This window comes from Dendrobates tinctorius, unplaced genomic scaffold (genome assembly GCF_039654945.1).
Source record: "Dendrobates tinctorius isolate UK_male_01 unplaced genomic scaffold, ASM3965494v1 ptg000070l, whole genome shotgun sequence".
Lineage (NCBI taxonomy): Eukaryota > Metazoa > Chordata > Amphibia > Anura > Dendrobatidae > Dendrobates > Dendrobates tinctorius.
In genome coordinates, this window is record NW_027361738.1 from 95282805 (window position 1) to 95297761 (window position 14957).

The following is a 14957-nucleotide window of genomic DNA, read 5'->3' on the forward strand; positions in this document are numbered from 1 at the left end:
TGCATGCAGCGCACAAACACCACTGCAGAGCACCACAGTGTGCACAACGTGATATCCCTGCATGCAGAGCATCGACACCACTGCAGAGCACCACTGCATGGAGAGCACTGACACAACTGCAGAGCACCACAGTGTGCACAGTGCCGACACCGCTGCAGAGCACCACAGTGTGCATAGTGCCGACACCATTGCAGGCAGAACACCCCAGTGTGTAGAGCACAGACACCACTGCAGAACACCACTGCATGCAGAGCATAGACTTAACTGCATGCACAGCGCCAGAGTGTAAAGCACCGACACCACTGCAGAGCACCCCAGTGTGCACAGTGCCGACACCACTGCAGGACACCCCAGTGTGCACAGCGCCGACACCACTGCATTCAGAGCGCCAACACCACTGCAGAGCATCAGTGTGCACAGTGCCAACACCACTGCGGAACACCACAGTGTGCACAGCGCCGACACCACTGCATTCAGAGCGCCAACACCACTGCAGAGCATCAGTGTGCACAGTGCCAACACCACTGCGGAACACCACAGTGTGCACAGCGCCGACACCACTGCATGCAGAGTGTCAACACCACTGCAGAACATCAGTGCGCACAGTGCCGACACCACTGCACAGTGCCGGAGTATGTGCAGCACACCACTGCATGCAAAGCACAGACATAACTGCATGCACAGCACCAGAGTGCAAAGCACCGACACCACTGCAGAGCACCACAGGGTGCACAACACCGACACCACTGCATTCAGAGCGCCAACACCACTGCAGAACACCACAGTGTGCAGAGCGCCAACACCACTGCACAGCGCCGGAATATGCGTAGCACACCACTGCATGCAAAGCACAGACATAACTGCATGCACAGTGCCAGAGTGCAAAGCACCGACACCACTGCAGAGCACCACAGTGTGCACAACGCCGACACCACTGCAGAACACCACAGTGTGCACAATGTGACCCCACTGCATGCAGAGCGCCAACACCACTGCACAGCACTGGAGAGTGCACAGACACCACTGCAGAACACCATTGCATGCAGAGCACAAACATAACTGCATGCACAGCGCCAGAGTGCAAAGCACCGACACCACGGCAGAGCGCCGACACCACTGCAGAGCATCACAGTGTGCACAGCACGATATCACTGCATGCAGAGCATCGACACCACTGCAGAGCACCACAGGGTGCACAGGTCTGACACCACTGCAGAGCACCACAGGGTGCACAGGTCTGACACCACTGCAGAGCACCACAGGGTGCACAGCGCTGACACCACTGCAGAGCACCACAGGGTGCACAGCGCTGACACCACTGAAGAGCACCACAGGGTGCACAATGTGATATCCCTGCATGGAGAGCACTGACACCACTGCAGAGCACCACAGCATGGAGAGCACTGACACCGCTGCAGAGCATCACAGCATGGAGAGCACTGACACCACTGCAGAGCATCAGTGTGCAGAGCGCTGACACCACTGCAGAGCACCACAGTGTGCACAGCATGATATCCCTGCATGCAGAGCATCGACGCCACTGCAGAGCACCACTGCATGGAGAGCACTGACACCACTGCAGAGCATCAGAGTGTGCATAGCGCCGACACCATTGCAGGCAGAACACCCCAGTGTGTAGAGCACTGACACCACCACTGCATGCAGAGCACCCCGGTGTGCAGAGAACCGACTGCAAGAAGTTCACTAACCGTTTACACAACACTGTCTCCCCCCAAACACACTGCATGCGGAGTACACAGCACTAACACCACTGCAGGTTGTGGTAGACATGTACTATACAGTATATGGAGGGGAGACTATGCACTGGAAGTATACATGTACAGTAGAAACCAGAAGTTTCCATCCACTGTATATAAAGACACATCTGCAGGTTTCTCTCAATATCTGACTTGAAATCACAATAAACCTTTCCTGTTTTAGGTCAGTTACAATTACCATAATTATTAATATTTGCCAAATGCCAGAATAATGAGAGAGAGAATGTTTATTACTTCAAAGTCAGAAGTTTCCATCCATTTCATCAGTATTTGGTACCATTGCCCTTACACTGAATGACTTGGGTTAGACGTTTGGGATCTCCTTCCACAAGCTTCTCACAATAGTTGGTCGGAATTTTGCCCCATTCCTCATGACAAATCTGGTGTAACTGATCCCAGTTTGTACTGTAGGTCGCCTTGCTAGCACCGGCCTATTCAGCTTTGAGCTCATGGTTTTGTGATGGCCGCACCCAAACATTGACTGTGTTATCCTTAAGTCACATTGTTAGGCTAGGTTCATATCGCGTTAGTGCCATCCGTTTAACAGCACTGATGCTCAAAGTCTATTTTTTGTACGATCGCGTTAACGCATAGTAGCATTGCGTTGGCATGCGTTAGTAATAGAGGTCTATGCACAGCGAACACGTCCTTTTGCTGTGCGTTAGACCTAACGTACCTGAAAGCGCGGTAGACCGCGTTCGAGGGTGCGACACAGTGTAACGTGCGTTAGGATAATGGATGGCAATCGGTGCGTTAACGGATCCGTTACATTGCGTTAATGCTGCTTAGTAACGGATCCGTTAAACGGATGGCAGCTAACGCGATGTGAACCCAGCCTTACCATTTTGGCAGTATGCTTCAGGTCATTGTCCATTTGGAAGACCCATTTCCACCCAAGCTGTAGCTTCCTGGCTGATGTCTTGAGATGTTTCTTCAGTATTGCCACATAATCTTCTTTTCTCATGATGCCATCTATTTTGTGTGACGTGCACCAGTCCCTCTTGCAGCAAAACAACCCCAGAACATGATGCTGACACCTCCCCCTTGTTTCACAGTGGGGATGGTGTTCTTAGGTTTCCTAGCTTCTCCCTTCATCATCATTACGTTTGGAGGATAATCATTATGCCTAAAAAGTTTTATTTTAGTTTCACCAGACCACAGGATATGTCTCTAAAAATGAAGGTCTTTGTACCTGTGTGCATATTGTGAGGCAGTGACCCCTGTTACAGCTAGAGGTGCTCTATGTGCTCCTCAGGATACGCACGGAGGCGTAACTGTGATGGTGAGATAGTGACCGGCATTATTGTAAATGGCCGGTATGTGTCGCGAAGGAGGTCCTCTGCGCTGTAAGCCCAAAATGTTGTTGCTCTGGGACTTGTAGTTCACAAGTTTGTGTAGTTTTTAAGGGGGTCTTACAGGGTTAGTCGGAGAGCTGGGTGGGACTGGCTAACCACACATACACCACCCACCTATGGGGGTGATTACAGCTACATAATGTGACCAGGGTTTGGGTCACGTGGTTGTTGTTCTAAGGTCCTGAAAGATCTATGTGTTGGAAGGTCCTAGGAGAGGACGGACTTCCTGAAGAGCACAGGGTGAGACCATGGACTGGCAGAGTCTGTGACGGCACTGCGTTGGGGAAGATACCGTCCGTCTGAGGGCCTGAACTGTCAGGTGGCTTGGGGAGCAAGGCATTGTCCGGGACGGTGATCCCAGTTCGGCAGCTTCCCTGGGAACCAGGACTGACAGGAGGTCAGTGTGTGGAGCAGGAGCTCCAGGAAGGTAACTCCAGAAAGGGAGTTTCACTTTTTGTACTGAAATTAACTTTTTGATGATCTAATTTTGTGAGCTGCACCTGTATGTTATTGGTGGTAACCAATATAAACCACATCTGCAGGTAGAAAGCAGAATATATACTTTTTTGCCCTCACATATTGTGGTTTTTTTTTTGTTTTTTGTTTTTTTACATATGTATTCTTATACTTTTATTCAATGTCTAATTATATCTTCTTTTTTTTTTTTAACCTGTTTCCGAAAATACTTATGTGGAGGCAGAGATTGTTCTGCGTTTTGCAGCGTGCGCCTGTAGCTCGTTCCTTTGTCTGCGAGCACATGACCCTTCTTTCCCCGTGTGTGATCCTTTCTATAATGTAGTCAGAATTGCCGCTCTTCTGTATTGAAACATTCTGAATCCAGATTTAATTGCAGCACAGCAGAGAGGAGGCCGACAGGAGGTGAATTACCAGGAAAAACCAAACAAATCCTCAATGTACAATGCGATTCTGCTCCTGGAGAAACTATTATCGCTTCACTAATCCCAGTTATTTCATGGTGCACCAGCAAATGATGTAGGAGGGAGAAATGGGAATATAAAGAAATTTGTATCCTTTATTGCTGGAACTTGGCCTAGGATCTCCTCCAAGGCCGGACTGGCCATCTGGCAATTCTGGCAAATGCCAGAAGGGCCTGTCTGGTCATGGGCCACCTTGTCTGCTATGTTGTTAACAGAATTGGTTTTCTGAAGACACCCATACTGCTAAGAGTTGTGATGGAGCACAAAGTCACTGACTCCGTCACTTACCTCAGCAGACCACGGGTATCATTAGAAATATTGGTCTTGTAGAAAATCTTCCTTTCCTCCATCCAGAGTAATATTAGTAGTAATATATCCCATCTGGTTCATGGAGATGGGGGCAGCATGGGCCTGTGTGATTTCAAATGTCAGGGCTGAATTTCAGCCCCAGTCCGTTCCTGATCTCCTCTATCCATTTGCTGGGACTGGGAGTTGTGTTTTTATGACAGAAGAAGACTTAGAGTTGTCTGATGGGGCTGCCACAGTGCAGGGAAGAGTGCGCGCAAGCATGGGGCTGCCACAGTGCAGGGAAGAGTGCGCGCAAGCATGGGGCTGCCACGGTGCAGGGAAGAGTGCGCGCAAGCATGGGGCTGCCACGGTGCAGGGAAGAGTGCGCGCAAGCATGGGGCTGCCACGGTGCAGGGAAGAGTGCGCGCAAGCATGGGGCTGCCACGGTGCAGGGAAGAGTGCGCGCAAGCATGGGGCTGCCACGGTGCAGGGAAGAGTGCGCGCAAGCATGGGGCTGCCACAGTGCAGGGAAGAGTGCGCGCAAGCATGGGGCTGCCACGGTGCAGGGAAGAGTGCGCGCAAGCATGGGGCTGCCACGGTGCAGGGAAGAGTGCGCGCAAGCATGGGGCTGCCACGGTGCAGGGAAGAGTGCGCGCAAGCATGGGGCTGCCACGGTGCAGGGAAGAGTGCGCGCAAGCATGGGGCTGCCACGGTGCAGGGAAGAGTGCGCGCAAGCATGGGGCTGCCACGGTGCAGGGAAGAGTGCGCGCAAGCATGGGGCTGCCACGGTGCAGGGAAGAGTGCGCGCAAGCATGGGGCTGCCACGGTGCAGGGAAGAGTGCGCGCAAGCATGGGGCTGCCACGGTGCAGGGAAGAGTGCGCGCAAGCATGGGGCTGCCACGGTGCAGGGAAGAGTGCGCGCAAGCATGGGGCTGCCACGGTGCAGGGAAGAGTGCGCGCAAGCATGGGGCTGCCACGGTGCAGGGAAGAGTGCGCGCAAGCATGGGGCTGCCACGGTGCAGGGAAGAGTGCGCGCAAGCATGGGGCTGCCACGGTGCAGGGAAGAGTGCGCGCAAGCATGGGGCTGCCACGGTGCAGGGAAGAGTGCGCGCAAGCATGGGGCTGCCACGGTGCAGGGAAGAGTGCGCGCAAGCTTGGGGCTGCCACTGTGCAGGGAAGAGTGCGCGCAAGCTTGGGGCTGCCGCGGTGCAGGGAAGGGTGCGCGCAAGCATGGGGCTGCCGCCGTGCAGGGACGGGTGTGCGGGGGGCCGCCGCCATGCAGGGACAGGTGTGCGGGGGGCTGCCGTCATGCAGGGAAGAGTGTGCTCCCGCGTGCATGGGGCTGCCACAGTGCAGGGAAGGGTGTGCAGGGGTCTGTCGCTGTACATGGGAGGGGGGGTGGCCGCCATTAGACTGCTTCGTGACTACTATGACTAAGCATGAGACTTTTGCCACCCATTTTGAAACGCTCTGGCTGTGACCTTGAAAACTGACACATGGAAGGAGAAGTCTAGATAAATGTGGCGTATTACTTCCAGCTTCTCCTTTTATTTTATGGCTTTGTTCATCTGAAGTGACAATCAGCTGCAGTTCTTCCAGTGGTTTTGTGTCTGCAGCTAAGTGACTTTTAAAGGGCAGTTCCACTTTTGTATGAAAGGGAGCCATCCTATGAAATGGCACTTGGCAGCAATTACAGAAAAATACTAAGAACGCCAGAAACTTCTTAATTCACCTATATCTGATGTAAACCGGAAGCGCAAAATGAGTAGAATTCTCCAATGCTGGTGAGGGGATGACTGTCGCTAAGACCGCCCCCCTAGGGCATGTCAGCCAATCAGTAGAGCCAGTGTGTGGTCACCTGACAAATGGGAAGGCGCATGACTCACATATGGAGATGTCAGATTGTGCAGATGTCATAAACTAGCGATGGATCAGAGCTTGGAGTGAATGAAAGCCAATGGCCATTTGATGTTGACTCCCTTTTTTATTTTATACCCCCCCCCCCACTGTCTTCCTACGGCCTGGTAGGGCCCGGTGAGCAGATGAGGCCCAATGCGGGCCCCGTCTGCCCACTGGACCCCACATGCCAGTCAGGGCAGTAATGCCCTGATGGCGGCCCTGCGTGCCACAAAGATATTATCGGCCGGATTCCCTGAGTTGAAATGCCCATTTCTTGCAATTTGGTTTTGACTTGGAGACCTCTAAGTTTGTGTCCCTTCCCTTGAGGCTGTGTGCCCACGTTGTGTTTTTTTTTAAGCGTTTCCGCAGCGTTTGTGCCGGCTCAGACGCTGCAGAAACGCTTAACCCCCAAGGGTGGTTTGCATGTTCATGACCGGGCCAATTTTTACAATTCTGACCACTGTCCCTTTATGAGGTAATAACTCTGGAACGCTTCCATGGATCCCGGTGATTCTGACATTGTTTTCTCGTGACATATTGTACTTCATGTTAGTGGTAAAATTTAATTCAAATAACTTGCGTTTATTTGTGAAAAAATGGAAATTTGGCGAAAATTTTGAAAATTTTGCAATTTTCCAACTTTGCATTTTTATGCCTTTAAATCACAGAGATACGGCACACAAAAAAACTTAATAAATAACATTTCCCACATGTTTACTTTACATCAGCTTGGTGAATGTTTTTCCCAGCAATATGCGCTCCTGAAGGATGATGATGGAACTTGATGGAACTTGATATTTAGATTATTTTTGACATTATACCTGAGGAAGACTCTTAGCAGTCGAAACCGGTTGTATTCTATTTTTGAATTAAAAATAAAAATCATCCTTGAATCTAAATATCAAGTTCCATCATCATCCTTCAGGAGCGCATATTGCTGGGAAAAACATTCACCAAATGTTATAACCTATGAAAGCGCCGTCCAGTGCTCTCATTAGTTCCCAGATCTTTGCAGCAAACTGAATGGAAAGAGGAATGGAGTGATCCAGGGACGGGATCTACACGCAGGATCTTAAGACACCAAATAGGTGAGTGTATTCACACTGAGTATATACCTTAGATAATTAACTACTACACTTAGAAGCTTGCGCTTCCCATTTTTCTCCCTATAATCCCCTCTTGTTTCATGTACTTTACATCAGCACAATTTTGGAACCAAAATTTTTTTTTTTTTGTTAGGAAGTTATAAGGGTTAAAATTTGACCAGCGATTTCTCATTTTTGCAACACCATTTTATTTTTACGGACCACATCACATTTGAAGCCACTTTGAGGGGTCTATATGATAGAAAATACCCAAAAGTGACACCATTCTAAAAACTGCACCCCTCAAGGTGCTCAAAACCACATTCAAGAAGTTTATTAACCCTTCAGGTGCTTCACAGGAATTTTTTGAATGTTTAAAGAAAAAATGAACATTTACCTTTTTTTCACAAAAAAATTTACTTCAGGTCCAATTTTTTTTATTTTTCCAAGGGTAACAGGAGAAATTGGATGCAAAAGTTATTGTGCAGTTTGTCCTGAGTACGCTGATACCTGATATGTGGGGGGAAGCACTGTTTGGGCGCATGGCAGAGCTCAGAAGGAAAGGAGCGCCGTTTGACTTTTTCAACCTAAAATTGGCTGGAATTCAGATCGGACGCCATGTCACGTTTGGAGAGCCCCTGATGTACCTAAACAGTGGAAACCCCCCACAAGTGACCCAATTTTGGAAACTAGACCCCCCACGGAACTTATCTAGATGTGTGGTGAGCACTTTGAACCCCCAAGTGCTTCACAGAAGTTTATAACGCCCGGGCGTGAAAATAAAAAAAAAAATCATATTTTTTTTTTCCACAAAAATGATATTTTTGCCCCCAATTCTTTATTTTCCTAAGGGTATCAGGAGACATTGGACCCCAAAAGTTGTTTTGCAATTTGTCCTGAGTAGGCTGATACCCTACATGTGGGGGGTAAAACACTGTTTGAGCGCATGGCAGAGCTCGTAAGGGAAACAGCGCCATTTGACTTTTTCAACGCAGAATTGGCTGGAATTGAGATCAGACGCCATGTTGCATTTGGAGAGCACCTGATGTGCCCAAACAGTGGAAACCCCCATTTCTAACTCCAACCCTAACCCTAATCTCAACCCTAGCTCCAGCCCTAGCCCTAACCCTAACTGGAAAATGGAAATAAATACTTTTTTTAATTTTATTATTTTTCCCTAACTAAGGGGGTGATAACGGGGGGTTTGATTTACTATTTATGGCGGTTTTTATGTTTGGCGGCTGTCGCACGCTAAAAGACGCTTTTTATTGTAAAAATAGTTTTTGCATCACCACATTTTGAGAGCTATAATTTTTCCGTATTTTGACCCACCGAGTCATGTGAGGGCTTATTTTTTGCGGGACGAGTTGACGTTTTTATTGGTACCATTTTTGGGCACGTGACATTTTTTGATCGCTTTTTATTCCGATTTTTTTTGGATGCAGAATGAACAAAAATCAGAATTTCTTTTGGGGGGGTGCGTTTACACCGTTCCGCGTGCGGTAAAATTGATAAGGCGGTTTTATTCTTCGGGTCAGTACGGTTACAGCGATACCTCATTTATGTCTTTTTTTTTATGTTTTGGTGCTTTTATGCAATGAAAACAATTTCATATAAAAAAAAATATTTTTGCATCGCTTTATTCTGCAAGCTATAACTTTTTTATTTTTTCTCTGATGACGCTGTATGGCGGCTCATTTTTTGCGGGACAAGATGACGTTTTCAGCGGTACCATGGATATTTATATGCGTCTTTTTGATCGCGCGTTATTGCACTTTTTGTTCGGTGGTATGATGATAAAGCTTTAGTTTTTGCTTCGTTTTATATTTTTTAAGGGGTTCAATAAAGGGGTTAACTAATGGGACAGTTTTATAGGGCGGGTCATTACGGATGCGGCGATACTAAATATGTGCACTTCTGTTTTTTTTTTTTATTTCCAAAAAATGAATTTATTAGGGAATTTTTTTTTTTTTATCAATTTATTTAGCGGTTTTTTTTTTTTATAAATTATTTTTACACTTTTTCTTTCTTTTAACTTTATTACAATGTCCCAGTGGGGACATAACTGTCCTGTGACAGATCGCTGATCTGTCAGATCACTGTGACAGATCAGCGATCTGTCACAGGCAGTGCAGAAGGCTTCCTCCTTTGCACATTGCGCTGCTGCAGGGGTCTCAGGGAAGCACGGAGGGAGCCCCCTCCCTGCCCATGCTTCCCTAAACCCCCGGTACACTGCGATCGTGTTTGATCGCAGTGTGCCAGGGGGTAACGTGTCGGGGGCGGTCCGTGACCGCCCCTGACACATAGTGCCGAGTGTCAGCTGTGATAATCCGCTGACACCTAGCCGCGATCAGCGGCGCTCACTACGTGAGCGCCGCTAATCGCTATGACGTACTATCCCATCCATGGGCATAAAGGCCCGGGTCCCATGGACGGGATAGTATGTCAGATGTCAGGAAGGGGTTAAAAGAAGCTTCACATTAAATTGTATGCGTTTTTGGCTTTTTGTGCCAATGCATGTGTTTTTAAATGCTCAGGAATCGCTTAGTCTAGTTTCACATTTGCGTTTAAGGCCGCAGCGGCGGCCTGCGCACGGCCGATAAGCCCCGCCCCCTGCCATGCCTCCGCCAGTAGCTCCGCCTACGGGCGCATGACGCTGCATGCTTCATGCGTCCCCTATCTTTAGCACTGGTGGCGCAGGCCGTGCGCACGTATGCGTTTGGCGGCGCATGCGTCCTTTTGACGTTGCTCCGACCAGCACCAAACGCAACAGGTTGCAATTTGGTGCGCTCGGCGCAGCGTCAAGAGGACGCATGCGCCGCCAAACGCATACCTGCGCACGGCCAGCGTCCCCAGTGCTAAAGATAGGCGGAGCTACTGGCGGAGGCACGGCAGGGGCGGGGCTTAGCGGCGGCCTTAAACACAAATGTGAAACTAGCCTTAGCGGCTAAAAACACAGCATGCTCATTAATTTCTGCATTGCTGAGCGTTTTTAGCCTTTTCCAGTGTTCCCAGAAAGCGCGCAGAAAAAAACGCATCAAAAACTTGCGTCTTTTGTGCAAAAAACGCGCGGAAATAAAACGCACGTTTTCTGGGGAGGGGATTAGTTTCCTGAGCGTTTAAAAACGCTAACGTGGGCACATAGCCTGAAGGAATTGGAGCCGCTAATGATTTGGTGTGACTTTAATTGTACAGCTGCGGTCAAAAGTCCTGCGACTGCTGCAGATCTTCACTGTTTGCTGCTTCTGCGCTTTTCGCACTTTCAGTCGATGTTTCTTTAGTTACTGGCGGACAACTATAAACGTTTCAGCAGTGTTTAAACTTTTATCGGCCAATACATAGAGTTTCTGTGATTCCTCAAAATTCCCAGCGCGGCCCCTTGGTTCCCCCCCCCCCGCACTCTGGGCCCCTTGGTTTCCCCCCCCCACACACTCTGGGCCCCTTGGTTTCCCCCCCCCCGCACTCTGGGCCCCTTGGTTCCCCCCCCCCCCCCGCACTCTGGGCCCCTTGGTTCCCCCCCCCCCCCCGCACTCTGGGCCCCTTGGTTCCCCCCCCCCCCCGCACTCTGGGCCCCTTGGTTCCCCCCCCCCCCCCGCACTCTGGGCCCCTTGGTTTCCCCCCCCCGCACTCTGGGCCCCTTGGTTTCCCCCCCCCCCCCGCACTCGGGCCCCTTGGTTTCCCCCCCCCCCCGCACTCGGGCCCCTTGGTTTCCCCCCCCCCGCACTCTGGGCCCCTTGGTTTCCCCCCCCGCACTCTGGGCCCCTTGGTTTCCCCCCCGCACTCTGGGCCCCTTGTTTTCCCCCCCCCCCCCCCGCACTCTGGGCCCCTTGGTTTCCCCCCCCCCCGCACTCTGGGCCCCTTGGTTTCCCCCCCCCCCGCACTCTGGGCCCCTTGGTTTCCCCCCCCCCCGCACTCTGGGCCCCTTGGTTTCCCCCCCCCCCGCACTCTGGGCCCCTTGGTTTTCCCCCCCCCCCCCGCACTCTGGGCCCCTTGGTTCCCCCCCCCCCCGCACTCGGGCCCCTTGGTTCCCCCCCCCCCCCCCGCACTCTGGGCCCCTTGGTTTCCCCCCCGCACTCTGGGCCCCTTGGTTTCCCCCCCGCACTCGGGCCCTTGCAATGGATATTGGCTTCCGGGCAAATCCTGACTGATGGCTGCCCGTTCTTGTCTCGTCGGAGCTGAAGGTTATCACCGTTTGTGTTTTTGTTTGTCCCCTGCTTTTTGAGGATTGACCACAGGTTCCCTGTAGGATTGAAATCTGGACCATTTTCTCATCATGGACCCAAAATTAAAACTTTTCTATTTTTTTTCTCTTTTCACCCAGCCACTCAATAAAGCCCCATGTCACAGGCAAAAGTGATAACTAAGTGGCTCAGTGAATAAATTTTTTTTTTTCTGTTTTTTTTTCTACAAATTTTAGAATTGGATTTAATTAAAAAAAATTTGCATCATTTGCTTCTTGCAGGCTTTTTCTTTCCCTGCAATCTGCTTATTGCAGAAAGATTGATTTAACTGAGAATCCGTCAGTGAGCTCATTTTGTCTTTTTTTTTCTGAACTCTTCTCGGCTGATTTATGACCACATCAACATCCAGCTCCGCTTTGGTTATAAATCTGCATGAAGCAGTTCAGAAAAAAAAAATTCTCAGTTGGGGGCTCATTCACTCATTTAGTTATTTTTCAAGTCTGAGAAAAGTGGACCAAATTTAATCTTTTTTTTTTTTTTTTTTTTTTTTTGTCTTTCTACTGATGAGGTAAAAAAAAATGATTCCCCATCTCCTATCAGTCAGTGAAAAACGGACAGCGCACAAATAAATTGGTCAACACTCAGATGATATTTTTCATTTTTTTTTTTAAGGTCCCACAGACCACGATACTCGGAGCAATATCGGACGTGTCTCCACGATTTTGCATGGACTACTTGTTCTGCAAAAAATCACAGTCATATGAACAGCCCCATAGACTGTCACAGGTATGAGTACTATCCGTGAAAAATCCGTGAAAAAAAACACTCGTGTGTGAAAACCAAAAACTCTGACGTGTGAATGAGCCCAATGGAAACAAAGTGCCTGTAAAAGGCAAACAATGCAAAATTATTAATGAAACTCAATAGCAAAATACATTCATTTACAAATGAAAATGATACCCCATAGGCATCCATATTCTGTAAATGCAGCTCTGGATGTGACTGGAGTATAACAGAAGATTTAGCACAGGTATTTGATAATGTCTTCGAAGTATACCCGATGGAGAATTTGAGAGATGCGGAGCTCCCCCACTTAATAACTAGGGCTGACGTATAGAAGGTTTCTGAAGATAAACAATAGAATTCTATAAAGGAACCTTTATGTAATGAGATCCAAAATCCGTTTCTTTTCACCATCTGTTTCCATCAGAAGGAAAGATTTCCCTTGATTTGGATGAATACGTTGATCTTTTTATGTCAGAATTTTGAAAGCTCCGTCTGTTGTTGAATGACAGTAAATGTGACGGCGACAATTTGAGGAACACAGTGGATTTTCATTTTGTGAATTTTAGATAAGACTCTTGGATTTCGCCTGCCCGATGCCTCTGTGAGCAGGGATGGCTCAGTTACAGGATGACACGTTATCATTCAAGCTTGGTTAACGTGTGAGCCATTGTTCAAATCAAGTTTTTGTTCCATTTTTTTTCCCGTATCACTATATAAAAAAATCTGCATTCTTGCAAGTTTGCTCTGTCAATTATGACTAATACTCATACATCAGTTCTTAGCATCATCTGTATACATTACACCTATATACAGTAGATCACACAGGATCCACCATTCACAATAGGTGATGTCACAGCTCACCTCCTCCTCCTGTACAATGGCTGATAACACCTCTATATACAGCAGATAACACAGGATCCACCATTCACAATAGGTGATGTCACAGCTCACCTCCTCCTGTACAATGACTGATCTCCTGTACAATGGCTGATAACACCTCTATATACAGCAGATAACACAGGATCCACCATTCACAATAGGTGATGTCACAGCTCACCTCCTCCTCCTGTTCAATGGCTGATAACACCTCTATATACAGTAGATCACACAGGATCCACCATTCACAATAGGTGATGTCACAGCTCACCTCCTCCTCCTGTACAATGACTGATAACACCTCTATATACAGTAGATCACACAGGATCCACCATTCACAATAGGTGATGTCACAGCTCACCTCATCCTCCTGTACAATGACTGATAACACCTCTATATACAGTAGATAACACCGGATCCACCATTCACAATAGGCTATGAAGTGTATTGTGGTTTTCGATGTGCCCCTCACTGTTCACCACCTCCTCCAGAGTAACGAGTATGGGGGCAGGTTCATGTCAGTGAGAAAATGTCTTCTTGGAAATGGTTCCTAAAATACACCCATCAGTCTGCAGATCCGTGTTGGTCCGTGTTAGTGTTTGGCAACCTGAGAGGGGTGAAGGGGCACCGCGGCGGAGATGATCGCACTGCAAGGTGGCCACTGATGAGTTTTGCACCTGTACAAGAACAAGTTCATATTCACTGTTACACTTGACACAATCTTCTAGAACATTCTATTCCTACCCCCCCCACACACACACACTTACATTATGCCATAATAAATATAGGATCTTGCGGAAATAAAACTGCCCGGCTCATAGCAACCAATCAGATACCAGCTTGCATTTCTCTAGAACAGGTTTGAAATTGAAAGAAGCAATCTGGTTGGTTGCTATGGGCAACACTGATACTCTGAGTGCAGGGACAATTTTTAAACATGGAGGCCGTTATCTTTACGTATATTGGTATAGAATAGGCCGATTAACTCATACAGTTTTATAGTGGACGCACGGGTAACATAATAATCAGTAACCTAGTAGGAGGGGGGGTGTGGGGTGTCCTGGTAGGGTTTCCCTTTAAGTGCCGAGCCGCCACCTTGTTCGGCCTGACCCTGGTGCTCCCGAGCAGATTAGAGGCCGCTGAATTGTGGGCTATATATATCTGCGGGCAGATGCCGCTCGCTCCAAATAATATTCCGGCGGGAACAGGCCGGTGACAACATGAACTACCTCATACAATCAGTCATCGGGTGTGATTACGCCATTTTCCCCAATATCTGGACAATAATATATATATATATATATATATATATATATTAAACATCATTGTCAGCACAGATGCCTGCTTAATAAAGGGGTTGTTCTGGATTAGAAAAACATGGCCGCCTTCTTAAAAAATGATGTCCCAACATTTATGGAGTTTTGTCGAACGGCGCTGTAATGTTGAAAACAGCCTCAATACCGGTGTGGAGCCTTTTTATTTATTTTTTTAAATGGTTCGGGCGTTATTTTTGAAAAAAGGCGGCGATGTTTTCTTATTCCTGGACAATCCCTTTAAGCAGGCCTATGTGGAGAGAAAGCTGTCATGGACGCTATGTGAATCCAAATGACGTTTTTAGGAATTGTGATGCTATCTGCCCCACACATTTATATAGCCCACCTTTAACAGCTAGACCCGATTCCCTGCACCGACACAAAGCTCAGACCGCTTCATCTAATGCAGCCCCCAGACTCCTCGGTTAAGACGGAGGTTTCCCCTTTTTCTTGCAATC

The 14957-nt window shown here is 48.4% G+C and overlaps 1 protein-coding gene across 2 annotated transcripts in view; it reads left to right on the forward strand.

Annotated features, from left to right (window-relative positions):
• BZW2 (basic leucine zipper and W2 domains 2) overlaps nucleotides 1-14957 on the forward strand; it is a 72969-nt gene that overhangs the window by 3482 nt on the left and 54530 nt on the right. Inside the window, exon 2 of one of the 2 annotated variants that reach the window (XM_073582144.1) lies at nucleotides 12197-12310. The exons of the other annotated variant lie outside the window; for it this stretch is intronic. Coding sequence (XP_073438245.1) covers nucleotides 12285-12310 — 26 coding nt within the window. The 5' untranslated portion in view covers nucleotides 12197-12284. The remainder of the gene's footprint in view (nucleotides 1-12196; nucleotides 12311-14957) is intronic. 2 annotated transcript variants of the gene reach the window in all.